Raw genomic sequence first — 18,200 nt, 5'->3', positions numbered from 1 at the left:
TTTTTCAACGATTTTCATGAACTTTCATGAAAATTGATCGAAAAATCTGTTTTTCAGAGTTGAAAAACTCTGTCTTTGTTCATGTTTCTTATCATCAATCATTAATCGATTACGATAAAAAAAACACGCAATTTACGACTGAAAATCGCTAAAAACACAAATTATCTAAAATAAATTTGGCGCTGCCAAATTTAGCAAACTTTTTTTAGAATCTTCAAAATATGTTTTGAATTGCTTGATTTTTATTACGTCTTCTAGTTCTAGCTTTTTCTACTATCTGCTGACAAGACGAAAAAAGCTGGTTCTTCGAAGCTGGCGAAGCTGCCAGGGGAGAAGGTTGTTTGCGTCTCATGACGTTTCCATTTCGGAAACCTCATCAAAATAATAAAAAAAAATTCAACCCGCCGAAGACTCTCAGTGACTTCACGCGCCGGGGACTTACAGTTAGGAGCTTCGGAAATTAGCACGAAGGTCACTAAAGCTGCAGTTAGCAAGTTGACGTTTCCAAAACAGGCCCCAAGGTTATTCGATATTTTTTCTTTCAAAAATAATTTTTAAAAAAATAATACTTTCGCGAAAAGAAGAAAATCGGGTGCCCGGTTCTGTCACGTGGCCTATCTAGTCAACTACATGTATATCTATATGTCCGTGAGTATGGATGATTTTTTAATGGAAATATATTTTGTGGACCGGCCGGCGTATCGATCTGATTTTGTTTTCAGTGGGACCGCCAATGCTCCACCAGGCTCCATTTAGCAGCTCCGTATTTAAAAATATGAAACAACCGGCGCCGCCTGGTGGCTTTTTGGAGAAGCTCCTCTTTTTACACCACTTTACATAAGAAAAATTTAATTCCATTTACGATGACGCTCATTGGCGAGAAAGCAAGTATGAAAGAACTGATTTTTTGCGCCTGTATCTTACTGTACTATCGTAGAGCGAAAACTGGAAAAAGTCAGGCAAAAAGTAGAGGCGAAAAGAATCGAGGAAAAAAAGTTGAAAGCAGTGGAAGATAACGTCAATGATCCAACTAAGGCGGATCAACTTCCTTCTGAGGTTTGGGTCTAGCAGACAGCCATAATTTGCAAATTGAAAGAATATAATATCAATATGTATATATTAATTATATATAATATTAATTATGATATAATATTATTTGTAATATGTATGTATATTAAAATTATAATTGTATAATTAAAATTAAATATTATTATTATTTATTTGTATATTATTAAACATTATTTAATATTGTAATAGATAATATAGCAAGATAAGATGCAAAAAAAGACCCAATTTTAAGTTTAATCTTCCCGTGCGAGTCAATCCTGGTCAAAAGAAGCTGATTAAGTCGGTGGGAGAACTGATCGATTCCGGAAAACTGTTGAAGGGGCAGAGAATGTTGCGCAAGGCTCTGGCGGCGTGGAAAAAGTGCACATTCAGAATCGGCATCGTTGGAAATGCTGGCACCGGTACAGGCACAAAGTGGTGGAAAATCAAGCAGCAGTGCTCGCGCTCTCGATCTTGTAGTTGCTCTTGCCGGGGAGACAAGAGAATTTTAAAATAGCTCCAGTTAAATTTAGCCGTGACCTAACAAGCTTTCTTCTGCTCGTAACGCGCCGGCAAATTTTAAATTAGCTTACTCTTCTTTATTTATCACAAATCAGTTATTACAAATTAATTGACGAAAATAGCCGAAACAGCTTCAAGAATATCTTTCAGGAAAATCATCTCTCGCTGCTCAAATCATCGGCAATGAATATTCAAAAGAATCGAAGCTTCAAGAAGGAACAATTCAAAAGACCATCTTCACTAGTAGTGTTAATCAAAACGTCCAGGTAAAGAAATAATGAAGAGTAAATTGTTTAGAATCGGAATTCTCAACTTTTTCTTTTCAGTGTATCGAACTTTTGCTGTTGGAGAATCAGAAAGATCGCGAAAAGTTGTCAAATATTGTCCTCGCTGAGAACATCGACGTTTTCGTTCTCGTCACGGATAGCTGGTTCACCGAAGTCTACATTTGGTTTGCAAGTTGGCTCCGCCGCCGCGGGAAAGAATTTATCCTCGTTCGCACCAAAATCGACATCGCTGTCGAGCGCCAGAGCAAAGACGAGAGTAAGTTTACTTCATTTTCCCAGCGCGCGAAACTATCCTTTTCAAATTTCCCGCCAAACGCCACCTAGCGTAGCTTTTTAGATGTCGTGTTGAAAATAAAGGAATCGTGCATCAGCGGACTCAAGTCGAATCTGTCCATCGTCAGGCCTGTCCATGCGATTTCGACCAAATTCCCATCAAACTGGAATGCCAGCACTTTTGCAACAGATCTTATTCAGGCAAGAATAAAGACAAGTTCTACGAAAAAAGGGTCCAAGAAAAAAAAGTCGTCGAAGAAATCGGAAAAGTCGAGTACGATTGCGCTCAGTCTCTTTCCCATGAGTATAGGAATGTGAACAACTACAGTCATTTAGTAGGCTTCCATGAAATCGGTGTGGGTAGATATGAAAGGTCGAACTTTAAGCAGAGCTTTTAACAGAGTTCAAGAATCGAACTTGAAGCATAACAGCAAGTAAGTTGATCGCAACGAAAAGCCATGCTGCGGTTTAAATACGAATTGATGTTAGACCGCATCTGGATTGTCTCTGCAATGGCGACCACATCCGGGGTGTTGTCAACGGACGAGTACGCAATTGTTGCAGATTTAGAACTGATCAAGACGGAGATACAGTTCTACTTTGATCAGTTCGGCCTCACCGAGCAAAACATCAAGAAAGTGCGCAAGGACGACAACTTTCTCTCCGTCTGGAAACTGATCAAAAGCGGCGACGGAGTGAAATCACTTCTCAAGCAAGCCAGCGTCCAGCAAAAAGAAGAACAGTTCGCCAAGCTTCTCAAATTGCTGCCAGTCATAGGGGGAAACGTATCCTTCGCCACAGTTTCCTCCACACTGAGTTTCCTGCTGATGGAGCTTTTCCAACTTGCTCAGCAGGTTCTCGATCAGCAAGCTGTTTTACCTGGTAAGATTCTTTTTCTTCTTCCAAATCTCATGATAACTCATTTTTCAGGCCAAATTGTACCAAACAGATCGCAAGCGAAGATTCTTGAGCCCGCTGTTAAAAAAACCCTTCATGTTGACCTGTGACTGTATATTTTCTTTTTCATTTTGAGTAAAAAGTTTGACAAAAGCAATTTGGCAGTTAATTTCTTGGTTTCTAAATTTTCTGGCAGACAATTGGAAATTGCTCTTTTGAAGTGGCTACTTAGAAATTGCGGTCTAATCTATCTCGGCGGGAAATAGAAGGAAAAGAGCGAGAAAGAGAGAAAGAGAAAGATGGAGAATGGTATGTTTCCTCGTTACTGCCAGTACGTGCCAGTAAAAATGCAGGTAAATCAGACCGAAACACCGCTCGCCATCAATAATTGTCAACGAACGAAATTATTTATTGGCCCATATTGTCGGTGGGAGGCCGCTGGAACGGGTGTTTCTCGCGCTTTTTTTGCTAAAAATCGAGATCGTCATTATTTTTCTTTTTGAAAGAGAGAGAGAGGAAAGATGGACAACTTGAGTTGGAGTCTGTCAGACATTTTCCAATCAACCCTCGCTCAAGAACGCAAAGATGACGAGGTAAATCAATATGACATCGAGTTTCGAGGTTATCTTCTTTACTACAGTTAACATGCTGATACCCTTATTTTTACCCATATGCAGCATATGATATGCTCATCTAAAACGGTTAAACTTTCATATATAAAAATAAAATAAGGGTGTCACTATGTTAACTCTAAGAGAAAAGCCTCTTCGGAAATCAAGATTCCGATTATTGATTCAGCATTTTTCACCTCTCGTTGGAGCTAATTGCGGACATCCGAGCAAACAGAATTATTTCATTGAGAAGCTTTAGTAGCGAATAGCTTTTTTTTGCAGCGAGCTACTCCCGGTTACTATTTGAGCACTCTTTTGTCGAGCTTCAGCGCTCTAAAAATCATCCATTGAACTTTCAATCGACGGTTTTATAGAGAAGCGGCGTTTATCAAGTTCTTTTCATACGGTAATTTATATAAAAAATAAATGTTCGTAAATTGAATTGAATGAAATTAGAGCCTCTTACAAGCCCTTCTTTAGTTAATTTTGAGAGCTAATTTAAATGCTGTCGATAATGATGGACGTTACTTAGGAATTTATTCGACTGAAATTTTCGTAAAAATGATATTTTTATAAAGATCTTTCCCTTTTTTAACAGAAGAGTTATTCGAAGACAACTTCGACTTTCGTTCTCAGGAAACAATAAACAAAGTTCTGTTTATAGGCTACTTCCTGCGAGAGTTCTTACTGTTCTGACCTTCAAAGTGTCTCGAGTGTGTCTGACAATGGTGAAGGCTTTGCCTTTGCGCAGCTAGCGTTCACTGTGACATCCGCTGTCAGGCTCATGCAGAACCGAGTCGCAAGAATTCCAAAAACAGAAAACAAAAAAAAAGAGTACGCTAGTAGTGGCAAGGGCCTTTTCACTTTTTTCAACCTTTAAAAAGGTGCACAAGTGCTTGAGTTCTTTTGAGCTTGAGCTGACGCTTTCTCTCTTTTCAAAGCTATTTTATTTTTTTTCTTCAAGAGACTTTTTTTAGGTAAAGATTTTTTAAGATAAAGAGATTTCCTTTTCCTGAAAAATCAATTTTTCTGTTTTATAGTTTTCAGATTCGGATTTTGAAAATTAACGTTTTTGACTTTCATTTTTACTTTCATCCAAATGATCGAGATTTGAGCGATTTTATTTTTTTGCGATGGTGGTGTTTGCTCAGGCGGTGTCTTTATCATTCGTAGTAAACATCTATGCTGCTGCATTACGGAGCGGACGCTCTTCTGGGCACACAACGATAGTATAGCGCCGGCGCTATTTCATTCCAACGCGGGAGAAGTGTTTGGCAAGTGTGCCTCTTTTTTACTTGTTAAATTTCTCTTTATATCTTTTTTCTTTCTTTCGTGAGCCGAGTGCTCTTCCCAAACGAACATGGAGAGCAAAAGGAAGCGGTCAGAGAGAGACTAACCAGACATTCTGCAGCAGATGTTCGAGAAAGTTCCTTTTTTGAGCTTGGACTACAGAGGAGCCTAAGAACTTAGGAGCAAAAGAATCCAAAATCATGGATGATTGTTTTCATAGGTTCAACAAAGTGACAATTACTACATTGAATTTTGAGTGAACTTCAAATCATATTATAGGAACTTAGCACTCTTTATTTTTCTTCCTAAGTATTCTTGTGATACTGATAGTCCAAGCAGTCTCAAAAAGGTAAATTTTCAAGCCCGCCAAAAGCTCCAAAGACTCGGACAGCTCCTTGAGCCGAGCAAGCACCAACCGTTCAAAAACTCCGGAAGAAAAAGCCCGCAGCTCGACTCAATCCGCTAGCTCGCGGAATGAACCGGTAATCCGAATTCCATTTTTTTGAATTTCAGTCCAGCCAAATAATTTCCAGCAACAATGGAAAGCGGACATCGTTAAAAGTTTACTTTCTTTATTTTAATATCAAAGCGCTTTCCCAGTGCAAATACGCCACAACTGCCACAAAAAAGAGAGTCTTTCTCTCTGTAACTAGCCCGTTTGCTGATTTGGCCTGAGGATTTACTTTTGCGCAAATATTAAAAATCGGGAAAAGAATCTTGTTTGCTTGAGGCTAGTGCTGAACAATGGCCGCAGAGAAAAAAATATGAGAGAAAGAATTCAAGCGCAGCAATTATCAGCGAAATCATTTATTATTTTGGCGCTCCGTGTGTAATCACATCCGCCTTTTCCGTATTTCATCAGAGATTTTATGAAAAGAAGACAAGAATATAAAGAAATAGTTTATTTTAATTAATTGAAGATACCGTTGATAGCAGACCTTCGCCTGGGATTTGAAGCTTTTCGCCACGGATGGCGAACAGGTTATCCGGTCAGCCAATCACAAGACAGGATTCTCTTGGTGGCGGCGTAACCCCGGATTTGAGTCTGCTATCATCGGTATTTGATAGCCAGTCGAAAATCGGGATTCGATCCTTTTTATTTGCAGTTATTTGATGAAAATCACTAGAGTCTCAGTTAGCTACAGGTCGAGAACTAGAGCATCAATTTCAACTTCAATTTCCCAATAGTAGTGTCGTTCCTTATTGAGGAACCAGAAATTCCGACGGTACCCTCTTGAGTCTACCCTCTCAAGCTCAAATATTTGAAATACCCTTGGGGATTTCTAAAGTGGCTAAATGATGTACCGCTGACGGAAAACAAATTTCCCTTTGCAACTCTAACAGTAGACGTTCAGACAAGTTACGGCGATTTGATTTCGGAGCGAAGCAGTCAGCTAGAGAGAAGAGCCAGTGGAAGAGCGCGCACGCCGTCCGGTTCTGTCGGTGAAATGAGCTACACTCGCCCTCTCAGCCATAATGAGGTAACTTTTCTTTCACAATGACAATTATCGAAAAAGACTCTGCACATGTTTCATGCCATTTTCAAGTTGTTCCGTTTGGCTAATCCATCGATGAATTTTTTAAAATTTTCTTTTCTTGTTGTTTCAGTTGCGCTGCTGGTGTGACTGAATGTTGTATTCACACATTCTCGCTCAGAATTTTTGAGTGCTGATATTTTTGTTTACACCTACTCCTTGTTGTCTCCAAAATCGGAACAGAGCTATTTGCGCTGGATTTCTAGTAAATCCAAGCTTCCGGTAGTGTTTGCTCATTGCAGCTTTCGAACTTTGAAGCTGTTTTGGTTCAGAAAAGGGTTGAAAATGAAGCATTCTATTTGGTTATTCAGGCTGTTTATGTTTGGCTTAGAAATCATGGTCTGAGTACTTAACTTTTGCTAATATTGATAGAAGGCGTCTAAATACTGAAGGTTTTATAATGTATGCCAGGAGATTAGTTGGAGAGCGCTTTTGAGCGATTGATCCAATTGGGCGAAAGTTGGCCGGTTACCCTGGTGCCCGCTGGAACTCGCTTTGGGGAAACAATAAACATTAAGTAAATGAGATAACCCAAGTAGCGCTAGTGCATTCTTGTAGTCGAGAAATAATCACCAGCGAGTAGAAGCGAGTGGAAGTGAAGCTAGAGAAGGAGCCGTTTCAAGGAGCCGATGCGCCACTAAACTAGCACTAGCACATCTTTATAAGCCGCTTATTACGACAAAGCAAAGGTCAGGCACTTAGAGAGTTGGCTGCGCATTTTTTCGCGCAGAAGGAATGTTTGGGCACACATTAACTTCCTCGACCAGTTGTCGTCTAAACACTCCAGTAATTTACGGCCAATGTGTCAGTAACTCATTGCGCTCTAAAATGCCATTAATAACGGGCGTATTTGATCTGGGTGACCATTTCCGGCGCCAGTGGCGGTCAGTCCATCGAATCACTAAATCCACTAATTCCACCGCTACAAAAGGCAGAGTCTATCATGTTGACTGCGCTGTCAGCGATAGTCCATTCTGCCTAGCACTAAACAATCAACGTTGCTTTTCCTTGTTTGCAGAATTCAAACGCGCTTGCCAGAGTTTCTTACTGCATATCTTTGAGGGAAGTTATTCTAAGCCCTAGAATCTTTCATACGATTAACTGGAGGAAATTCGTATTATAACAATTATTCTTAAGGAGTAGAAATCAAGAATCGGTTTAATCGGTCATTCGTTTCGTCTTCAGAACTCCTTGTTGTTTTTTCTTTTACAATCGGGCCGATAATGTTCTTAAAAGTCAACTCTCGAAAGTGTCTAGTGCCCTGCTCGTTGGCGTTTGACCAGCGATTCCACAGATCCACTGAGCGGGCATTGTTTCTGCTCTCGGATGATCCGGCCTCGTGAGTGAGCCAGCCTGTGAAAGTGATCTTTTGGAAGAGCCCTTGTCCGTTTTGGGCACACATTGCCTGAATTGAATGAAGGCACCTGCACCTGAGCGTTCGTCAGAAAACGGATCAGACTTTCAAAAGTGAAAAAAAAAATTGAACAAAAATATGACCATCGCGCACTAAAGAGACATCCATGGACTCGCAGAACAAGTCCGGAGAACGCTCTCCAAGATACTGGTTTAAATTTCATTCTGTATGAATTTACAGTAAATTTAAGACAACACTCCCTAATAGTTTATTGCTCAAAATTAACTCGACCAAAATCAAGTTATCTTTTCAATAAACTTGGCCGTTGAAAATCCTAAATTTAAAATGATTAAACTTTAAAAAATTCAACCTTCTCACGCACTTGATCCGCTCGGATGAAATCGATTTTTCCCAAAAAAGCGCTATTTGAAATCGAGCTATTCGAAAAAATAGCAACATTGATTGATACATTCAAAGACGATTTCCAAAGAGAAGATATTTTTGAAACGAATTTTACATGGTCCAGAAATGTATTCAAACCGATTTTACAGATAGAGAACGGCGTACATCGGGTACCGCGCGAGGTAGCTCGGCGGACTCGAATTTTGTCGCTGCCAGAGTATCGAAACTGGAAGAACTGGCGAATCTCGGGAAGGAAGCGACGAACCAGGATCTTTCGCAAAAGCTAAACTGGTCGGGTGACCAAGCGACACTCGCTGTTCCCAGGAGGTCTTCTCGTAGTCTCTCTCCTCAAGGCTCGCCTCAGGCGTCTTCTACTCGCCGCTCGAACGCAGGCAGCTCAAGCGTCTCCCAGACACTTCCAGAACCGGACACATCCAAGGCAATTTTTTCAGCAACCATCAGAATTCTTTAATATAGCGTTCTAATACTTCCTTTTAGATGGAGAGTACAAGATCTGACGATGCTTTATCTCTGAGCTCTATGCAAGTTGTAGAGCTTAAAAGAAAGCTTGATGAAGAACGAGATGGGTACAGGCGCAAGTTACAGGTAATGAATATTGAAGTGATATTTACTTATTATGGATATGCCCAAAAATCATTGAAAACTAAACTTTCAAATATCAAGTCGACTAAAAATGATTTCAGGCTTACCAAGAAGGCCAAACTCGCCAAGCCCAGCTCGTACAAAAACTTCAGTCCAAGGTTTGTAAAATCATTATAAAATTGTATAAAGCGGGATTAAAAAATTCATGCCGCTCTCGGCAGGGAGCTTATTGTCACCGGTCTTTCAAGATCAAGCTCCTTTTCTTTCCGTCTTTGAGCTCCCTGGAAACATCAAGATTGCGAAACACATCGACAGTAGAGATTGTAACTGTTTGAACGGAAGTTCGATAATCGAACATTGCTATCGAGAATAATCAAACTACACATGTTTCTATAAGCAAACACAATTGCAAAAAGCATATTGCCAAAATAATTTTTCGAGAGAACAATTTTCGTTTTCTCGATTGTAATCTGACCTTGAGTTTGATTAAAGTTTCCTTTCAACGTGATTATGGGAAAATATCGAAACTGAATCCGACACTGGCTAGATTGTTCCCCACTCGGAGTCTTTGTTCCCCCGTCGGGATTCAGAAAAAAACTTGCACAGTCCCACAAATGAACACCTGCCGGCACTATACTTTATTATCGACGAGACTCCATTTTTTCATAAAGAGATGCTTCCAAGAGACTTCACAAATCATTTCGCGAATTAGAGAGCAAATACAACCGCCGACTCTGCAGAATTGACATCATTCTCAATGAGAGCAGATACACCTTCTCATATTTGAGCTGTGGCATATTTATTACTTTGATAAGAGAGCCCCGCTGTCTCATCTCGGAAACCAGTCAGTCATTTCTAACGATGTTTACTTTTAGGTTGTTCAATACAAGAAGCAAGCGACAAACTTGCAGCAACAGAACAAAGATCAAAAATTGGACATGGAAAGATCTAGATTGTCCTTGGAGGATGAGAACTCGCGACTTCAATCCAAGCTTTCTCTTCAGGTAAATTCATCGTAATCGATCCTATTTCAAAAACTTCCATAGGAATCTCGTCTTCGTCGACTGGAGACTGAAACAGGAGACATGGACGAGGTACTTGTCAAGCTGGAAGCAGAGCAACAAAACTCCGAGTCTCTTCGGCAGCTGACTCAGATTCTTCGCGAGCAGCTTGACCAGTGCAACAAGGAGAACCGCCAATTGAGCGACTCCAACGCCGCTCTAAAGGCACAGGTCGACGAGGCCCAGGAAGAAGCGGAACGTTTGCGGGAAGAAAAAATGCATATTTCTGGTAAGCCCCTTATTTAAAGTGTAATTTGCAATTTTGACATTATCGTCAAAAAAACTTTTCTTTTTGACACGTTGAGGATTATTAATCACAGTTGTCTATTTGCTCCTAACACTGATAACTCTTCAGGTATCGTTATGGCGGACGAAGACAAACTTGCTAGCTTGTGGAAGTCTTTCCGAATGCTCAAGCGAAACTACAACGAGATGAGGAATGAAACCGACAAGGATCTTTCGACAATTCGAGATGACATCACGCGCTCAAAGCGTCAAATGCACGCTGCTTGCTTGAATCTCAACGCCAACTTGCGCACTGCAGAGCCACGACAATCACTCGATCGAATGTCCGACGAAAAGAGCCAGGTGGAACAGCAACTTCGCGAAAAGGTTTCCGAACTTATCGAACTCCAGGACGATTTTGAGAAGGAACGCGCCGCATTGAAGAGTACAATCGCTACGATGCAGGAGAGCTTGAATCTGCTCGAGATTCTCTCCGATCAGAGCGAGAAAACTCTGCTGCCAAGGCTGATCTCTCCGCGCTCAACATGTCTCAAATCAACCCTGCTGACTTCGAAGATCTCCAAGAGCAAAAAGCCCAGCTTGAGCAGGCACTTCGAGACATTGCTAACTGCGTTATTGCTGACACTGAGTTGTCGGTTGCCATTCCCGAAGCGGAATCACTCCGAGGAGATGGCGCACGATCGCCAACCAGATCCACCTCGCCTAGCCGACGATCTCGCCGACTCAGATCACCAGGAAGAGCCGTCAGCCCTACCTTCGCGATGACAACTTACGACGCTGTTGCTGGAAGTCTTCAAAAACGCCAGCTTCAGGTGCAAGAGCTCCGTGCCAAGCTTGAGGCCTCACAAGACTCCGGTGCAAGCCTCAGACAGCAACTTGCTGAAGCTGACAACACTGTCAAGGACTTGGAGCGTGAAATTGCCGCGACAAAGAGCAAACTCGACGAGACTATCACCGAAAACAACGATGCCAAGCGCGAGATCACCAGAAAGCTGGCCTCTGCTGAAACCGCCCAGGCTGAGAAAGACGGACTCAACCGAACGCGCAACAATCTCCAAGCTCAACTCGAGGGTGCCCAAGTCGACATTGAAAAACTCCGAAGCAAGATCGCGGAGCTTTCTTCACAGAAAGAATCGGCCGAGGAGGATCGAGAAGAACTGCAGGCGCTGCTGAAACGAAGGGATGAGGATGACAAGCGCTCTCAGCGAAATATCGAGCTTCTGGAACAACGAGGCTCGTCTCTAAAAGAAGAGCTCATTGCCATCCGAGAGCAACTCAAGAAATCAGAGCTCGAACGGGACGTTGCTGACCAGGAGCGACATGAAACAAGCGAAGCTCTTCAACGAGCCGAATGTGCTCTTAACGAGACCGAGCTCAAACTCAACCATCTCAGAACGGAAGAAGCAGGCTCTCGCGACCAACTCGCTAAGTTTGCCGCGCTTAATGAAGGACTCGCTGCTGACAAGGTTGAATTGAGCCGAACAATCGCTCATTTGGAGGAAAAACTCCAACACTTGGACAATCAAAAACAAGACGTTGAGGAGGAGAAACAGATCATCCGCCACGAGTTGATCAAGATGGAGCAAGCCGCTGCTGATTTGAAGGCGCAGAAATCGACCCTTGACACGAGCTTAATTGAAGGCGAGAATGTGCGAAACCGCCTTGACGCCGAGATTCAAGAGCTCAACCGCGATAAGCTCGTCCTCAAGGAGACCATTAATTCCTTGGAACGCGCCCAAGCCAAGCTCCAGGAAGATCTTGGAAACAACAAGGAGGACCTTGAGCGAACTGGAATTCAACTCAGCAAGCTCGCCAAAGAAAAGGAAGAGCTCACCAAGGACAAAGCGCAGCTTATGGTTGAAAAGTCATCAGCTGAGCGAGCTAATCGAGCACTCAGCGAGGAATTGGCCGTTCTCAAGACCGATAAAGAAACTCTTGAAACTGGGCTTTACGAGCAGCAGCAAAACTGCAGTGTTCTCGAGGGCAAGAAATCTGGACTTGAGCAGGATCTCCAGGTGATATATTGTTGCTGTTTTTATTTTTATACCATTTTTAGTCGGCTCTTGTGAGAAACGAAGCCTTACAAGCGGAAGTTTCCCGAACTCGTAACGAGCTACAAGGCGAAATCGATAAGCTTGGAGAACAGATTGAGCTTAGGAATCAAAAGGAAACAGGATACACTACTCATTATTGCCCTACAATAATGTTTTCTCACGATTTTCTTGAGTCTTGCCGCTAGAGGAGCCAATTCATAATAGAGAAATTTTGTAGAGATGGCACATTTACTGAGCTTAATTGGCGGCAATCGCAAGGGTAGCTTATTTAGTTTATCCAAAAATAAGATCAGCGAAAATGAGAGGAACTACAAGCTTCAAATTAAGAAGCTCAACCAAATCAAGGATGAAGACTGCGACAGACTGGAGCGAGAAAAACAATCTCAATTGGTAAAATAATTGCACTCTAATGTTCATAAGTTTATAAATCTTCTAGGCCCGATTCCAAAAAACCAAGGAAGAAATTCTTTTCGAACACGCGAAAGAAAAGGAAGAAATCATCACTCTCTTTGCCCAAGAAAAGAAGGAGCTTCAGGAAGAAATCAACGCCGTCGTTGCTGAACACAATGAGGCAATGATCGTTGCTGAGTCTGAGAAACAACAAGAACTTAGCATCAAAGAATCCGAAAAAGCCCGACTCCAGGAGTCGCTCAACAGCAGCCAGCGGGAGAACAACCACTTCCGCGTCGCGATCGAGCGAGCAAAACGCGAAGCTGGCGCTCGACAAGAACAAGATCGCGAGGCAATCAACAGACTTACAGGCGAAATTAAAAACTTTAAATCGCAATTCGCCACTACTGTTGAATCACACGAAGCTGAAATCTGCCAGATGAACGAGAAGATCGCCACACTCTGCAACGAGCGTGACCAAATCGACAAAGAAGCTGAGGAGCTTAAGCTGCAACTCCGTGTTTCTGAGGACGCCAAGGATGCCACGAGACGTGATCTTATCGAGACCGCTCGTATGCTCAAAGAACACGAGGAGAAACTCGAGCGAAACAGAAAAGAGAACATGGAACTCAAACGAGCAATCACCGACGAGAAGCACGAAAAGGAAGCAATTTCAAAGACCAATGAAGATCTCCGCGGCGATATCAAAAAGGTTCAATCCGACCGAATCGCGCTCAAACGTCAATGTGAAGAGAAATCGCAACGAGTTGCAGTACTTGAGGAATCGAAAAACGCTCTCCTTCAAGAATCCCAAGAGCTCCGCGCTGGACTCCGTGAAGTCGAGCGATCACGACTTGAAGCGCGCCGAGAACTCCAGGATCTCCGCCGCCAGATCAAGATGATCGATGCTGAGTCTGAAAAGAAATCAGCAGAGGTCAACGATCTGCAAAAGCGAATTTCGCAGGATGAGGCACGTGAAGAGGAATCTCGCCGAGAAGCTCACTGCCTCAAGCAGCGAATCGTCGAGACCGAGTCTTCCCGCGACAACTTAACCAAGGAAAACAACAATTTGACCCGAAAACTGACTGAAACAGAAGACGCATTGAAGGCCGTCGAGCGTGAGCTTTCCAACGCTGTCAGCGATCACCGAGACATTCAAGGGCGACTCAAGGACGAGATCAGAGAACTGAGCCAGGTCTTCAACGCCAAGGACCAAGAGTCAACTGATCTGAAAATCCGCCTTAGCGATTTGGAAGGCCGCGCCGCCGGACTTGAAACTGAGCTGAGCAAGACCGACAACGACAAGCGAGAAGTAGAATACAAGCTTTCCTCGCTCTACTCGGCACTCCGTCGAACTCTTGGAATTAGCCGTGTCGGTAGATCCGCCTCGCCGATGCGCGGCCGCTCTCGTAGCCCAAGCCCTAACCGAACAAAGCAAACTGAAAGCCAGTTGAACTCTTCTGTCGTCGATGTTGACCCAGAAGTCGTCCGCGCTTCCCTCCGCGAGTTCATTTGCGAGCTGAAGGAAGCCGAGCAACAGCGCGATCTCGCCCGAGCTGAATCGCAGGACCTAACAAAGCAACTTGCTGAGACTGAAGAACAACGAGACCGAGCTAACAACCGACTATCCGCGCTCAACAAGTCTCTTGGTGCGCTCGAGGAAGGTAAACGCGGCTCCGACGGACGACTGGCATCAGCTCAGACTGCTCTCATGCTTCAAGAAGAAACCATCAGACGATGCGAGCGAGAGAAGAAGGCACTGAGCGAGAAGGTCATCGCTCTCGAAAGAAACGCTACCAACAGCGATGGTGATCGAAGAAAGCTTCTTGATCGAATTAACAAACACAAGGCCGCAGAAACTCGAATGGACGCCGAGTTAAAAAGGTAATTATTGCTTATTATTTATATTCTAAATATAAATGTTTTCTGTAAAAATAACTTTGTTATTTCAGACAAAAGGAAACATTGGACATTGCGGAGCAAAAGCAAACCGATACTGAAGTAAAACGTCGCAAACTCGAGGGAGAATTGCAAAGGATGAAGCTCACTGTCCACGATAAGGAAACCGAGGTGCAAGTTATGAAGGAACGATGCGACTCGCTCACTAAACAACTTCATACTGCTGAGAGCAAGTGTCAAAACCTCCAGGTAACGCGTAAAATCTCAGTTCATCATTCCTATTTCCTAACTAGACCTCTATCGAGCGCCTTTCCGCCGGTCTTGCCAAAACTACAGAGGGAGAAGAGCAGCTGCGAAAACGAGTTAACGACCTTGGAAAGAACATCTCCACGAAAGACCTTCAAACTCAAGATCTACAGGTAATGATCTGCATCTTTTTATATTCTAAAATGGCTTTCGCAGGAAAAAATCTACAAGTTGCAAAAACTCGTCACAGCTTCCGAGCAAGACCGAACCGTCCTCGGCGAGCGATTGGAGACCTCCCGAGCCAGCGTTGCCGAGCTCAAGAAACAACTTGCCAAGCAAAACGAAAAACTCTCGTCCGCGAACAGAAACAACGAGGACGCAGACCTTCGAACAATGGAGCTCGAGGCACAACTCAAGACCAACAAACAGGTACTACATTAGAATACTTTCCTTGAACAGTGTTTATTTCTTTTTCAGATGCTGGATGCTGCTCGTGAAAATGAAGGTGCCGCTGTCCAGCGAATCTCCAAGCTTCAAGAGGAAAAGAAAGTTCTCCAGGTACATATACTCTCGTTACAATCGCTCTAATTAATCAACAAAAGGAACGAGTAACCGGTCTCCAACGAGCGATTGCCCAATTGGACGCAAAGAAACGCGAAACAGAGCGCGCCGCCCAGCGATTAGAAAAAGACAAACAGTCGCTCAAGAAGAACATGAACCATGTAACTTATTCAAATGAAGATTATTTCTTCGATGGCTACCATCATATTATAATTATTATCAATTAGTTGAATCACGGGATAAATTTGAGTTTTAGCTTGAAAAGGAGCGAAACGCACGAGCTGAAGAAGCGCTGCGACTCTCTTCCGAGCGGGCGAATCTGGATTCGACTGTCAAAGGTGTCGAAGGAGAACTGAGCGCTCTTGTCAAGCGATCTCACGAGCTCGAGGCCCTTCTGGCTGAGCAAGAGCAATCGCACGCTCATCGCATTTTGGAACTGACTTCTCGTCACAGACAGGTACTTTTAAAATGCCAATTTACAGCGCTAAACATGAGCTAGGAGGCAGACAGTGAAATGGAACGACTCCGATCGGCACACAGCCAGGCCGAACGCACTCTAGAATCTCGAGAGCGCGCCCATCGCCAAAGAATTCGCGGCCTCGAGGAACAGGTAAAAATAAAAAGTCCTTTTTGGAACCGCAATTTTGTGTGTTTCAAAATTGAAAGTCACGCACTTCATTTCAATCGCCAAGTACACATTTTGTAACACACTCAATATTAGATCTTTGGCTACAGAAGCGAGGTAACTATCGAAAGAAAAACAGAAACGCATGGATAAATATTTTTTATTGTATTCGGGGAAATTATAAATTCCTGCATGAAAAAAGACGAAAGTGACTTATTCATGACTGAGTAAAAAAAAAGAAAATATTTTGCATGTTCTTCGTATTTTTTAATTTTGATTCTTGAAATTACGACTGAGATTAGTCGAAAAACTCTCTTTTGATCAATGAAGAGAGGAGCATGTTTTCTATTCAAATTATTTCATTTTTATAATAAAAATTGCTTTAGATCACGACGCTAAAAGATCAACTCGCCCTGGAAATCCGCCGCAAACAAGCCTATCTGAAGGAGGCCGTCCGAGGATCGTCATAAATGAGGAATGAAAAAACATTATTTAGAAGATCAAAGACCCAGAAAAACGACATTTACATTTCTTGTGTTCGTGAAGAGAGAACTCTCGTTTCTTGCCAATCGCAGCCCTTTTCTCCTTAGGTTGCCACTTATATGTACAGACTCCTTCCTTCCCCAAGTTGTTGATACCCTTAACTTAAATGATTATTTTTATACGAGACAGAATCGTTCCATCTTTCTTATCTACTTCTTCTATTTTTATATTATAAAAACACACACATGAGAGAGTCTTTCTTCACTTAATCAATTTATTTATTGTAGAGACAAATAAATTTTATTTTATTAAAAAACGTGTTTTGTAAATTTCCAAAGGTGAACAAAAATAAATAAGGCAGTGAAAATGACGATGAGAAGACGAATTTTTTTCTAGTTGAAAATCCGCTCAAACTTCATCATGTTTTCCTGGTGGCGACGTTTTTGTTCTTCTCGGTCTTCTTCCACCAGTGTCATTTCGAACTGATTGCAACCAGCTCCGCCATTAGCCCGCTCTAGAAACATTATTCGCGGTCCATATTGTTGGGACTTGGCTCACCTTCGAATTTGTTTTTAATCATTTCCATTTTTGACTGATTGAAGTGCGGCGGTTCAATCTTGTTTCTGTTCGCGAAGGCGCGCTTTCTCGAGATCTCGTTAGTCGCCGCCGCGTTATCGAAGATCTTCTTTCTGTTCTCGAATCTGTTCGGCGAGAGAACTTGCGAGTAGCTCTTCAGTTCCGTTGCCGATCGCTGCCGCGGCGCCGGCGCTGGTGCTCCTTCCTGCGCGTTTTCTTTCTCGGCCGAAGCGCGGAAAGATCGCAAGGAGGACGCCCGCAGCTTGAATCCCGCCACTGGTTCGACTTCTGCATTCTTCTTTTTCGGCAAAGAGTTCGTGCTTCCGTCGACCGTTCGTCGAAAGAAACGAGCTACAACTTTCGAAAGCTGATAAGTACGTTTCGAACAAATGTATTATTTTACCTTTTTTCGGCGGCGACTGATTCTCTCTGATCGGAGTCGAAGAAGTCCTTGTTGATTTCTCCTCAATGAGTTCTAGAGGCGCAGTGATCTCATCGACAGCGAAATCTGCTTGCTCCTCTTCTTTCGCATCGTCAATCTCATCCTCCTCTAAAATCCATTTTAAACTTGTACAGGTCGAGATAAAGAGGCAAACCTGAGAAGGACATGTGCTCCAGAAGCTCGCTAGTAGTTGGTTCGTCAGAGAAGACGCTTCCGCAATCCGAATTCGATGCATCCGAGAAAATAGAAACGTCCGAATCTACCTCAGGGAACAGCTCCATTTCTTTATCTAGTTTCATTTTTCGCTGTTTTCACAAATGTTAACTCAATGCGAATGAAGCTACAAGCTGCAACCGGGAAAGAGGCAAATTGTTTTTCAGATATTATCATTTCAGTTTGACTCCAGCGCCCCACCGTTTTTCAATTTGCTCGAAAATCAGGAATAGGATAATCCTACTTTACAATTTGTAAAAAATGCGCCTGCTAGAAACTGCAAGAACAAAAGTAGAAGACTGTGGTATCTATTCAATTCGGGTCGTCTTGCTTCGCATCTTCTTGAGGGGCTTCATCGTCGGATGAGTCTCTCTCAGCTTGTCCTCGAGTTTTGAAAGAATACTGAATATGAAATTCTGATAGAAGTGACTTACCAACCTTTCACGTGGAAAGATTTTCTATCCGATTCCGAGGCCCTTGGTTAGTTTCTTCCCACCTCGTTGTATTTTAACTTCGAGAAGAACCAGCTCCGCTCGAAAGGGCGCGAGAACTCGTTGACGCTCAACCAAGAGAAGAAACTTTT

At 42.8% G+C, this 18,200-nt stretch overlaps 4 protein-coding genes across 4 annotated transcripts; 3 read left to right on the top strand and 1 right to left on the bottom strand.

Moving 5' to 3' along the window:
• The first annotated feature begins 848 nt into the window (after positions 1–848).
• On the top strand, positions 849–2,447 carry LOC145709278 (T-cell-specific guanine nucleotide triphosphate-binding protein 2-like). Its single transcript, XM_081786957.1, has 6 exons — positions 849–888; positions 938–1,056; positions 1,301–1,469; positions 1,720–1,835; positions 1,896–2,112; positions 2,194–2,447. Exons 1-6 carry the CDS (start codon positions 864–866, stop codon positions 2,445–2,447), a joined length of 900 nt encoding a protein of 299 aa, XP_081643083.1. The 5' UTR covers positions 849–863.
• Positions 2,448–2,589: 142 nt separating this feature from the next.
• Positions 2,590–3,179, top strand: LOC145709828 (uncharacterized). The gene is made up of 2 exons (XM_081787531.1): positions 2,590–3,011; positions 3,060–3,179. The coding sequence occupies exons 1-2, from the start codon at positions 2,612–2,614 to the stop codon at positions 3,134–3,136; spliced, it is 477 nt and encodes a 158-aa protein (XP_081643657.1). The 5' UTR covers positions 2,590–2,611; the 3' UTR covers positions 3,137–3,179.
• Positions 3,180–6,909: 3,730 nt separating this feature from the next.
• On the top strand, positions 6,910–16,696 carry LOC145710111 (uncharacterized). Its single transcript, XM_081787805.1, is given in 21 exon segments — positions 6,910–7,085; positions 7,975–8,011; positions 8,357–8,657; positions 8,717–8,824; positions 8,923–8,979; positions 9,697–9,825; positions 9,868–10,111; positions 10,238–10,558; positions 10,561–12,143; positions 12,185–12,295; positions 12,471–12,572; positions 12,619–14,456; positions 14,525–14,720; positions 14,765–14,890; positions 14,934–15,146; positions 15,195–15,275; positions 15,320–15,439; positions 15,535–15,735; positions 15,778–15,888; positions 16,000–16,020; positions 16,290–16,696. Coding segments are annotated over 20 exon segments (5,976 nt in total). The 5' UTR covers positions 6,910–7,085; positions 7,975–7,982; the 3' UTR covers positions 16,374–16,696.
• Positions 16,647–17,745, bottom strand: LOC145710112 (uncharacterized). The gene is made up of 4 exons (XM_081787806.1): positions 17,559–17,745; positions 17,366–17,512; positions 16,945–17,319; positions 16,647–16,900 (listed from the first exon to the last, which is right to left on the bottom strand). The coding sequence occupies exons 1-4, from the start codon at positions 17,701–17,703 to the stop codon at positions 16,779–16,781; spliced, it is 789 nt and encodes a 262-aa protein (XP_081643932.1). The 5' UTR covers positions 17,704–17,745; the 3' UTR covers positions 16,647–16,778.
• Between the last annotated feature and the right edge of the window lie 455 nt (positions 17,746–18,200).

The sequence above is a fragment of the Oikopleura dioica genome, chromosome XSR (assembly GCF_907165135.1).
Source record: "Oikopleura dioica chromosome XSR, OKI2018_I68_1.0, whole genome shotgun sequence".
Taxonomy (NCBI): Eukaryota; Metazoa; Chordata; class Appendicularia; order Copelata; family Oikopleuridae; genus Oikopleura; species Oikopleura dioica.
This window is presented reverse-complemented; position numbering and strand designations above follow the sequence as displayed.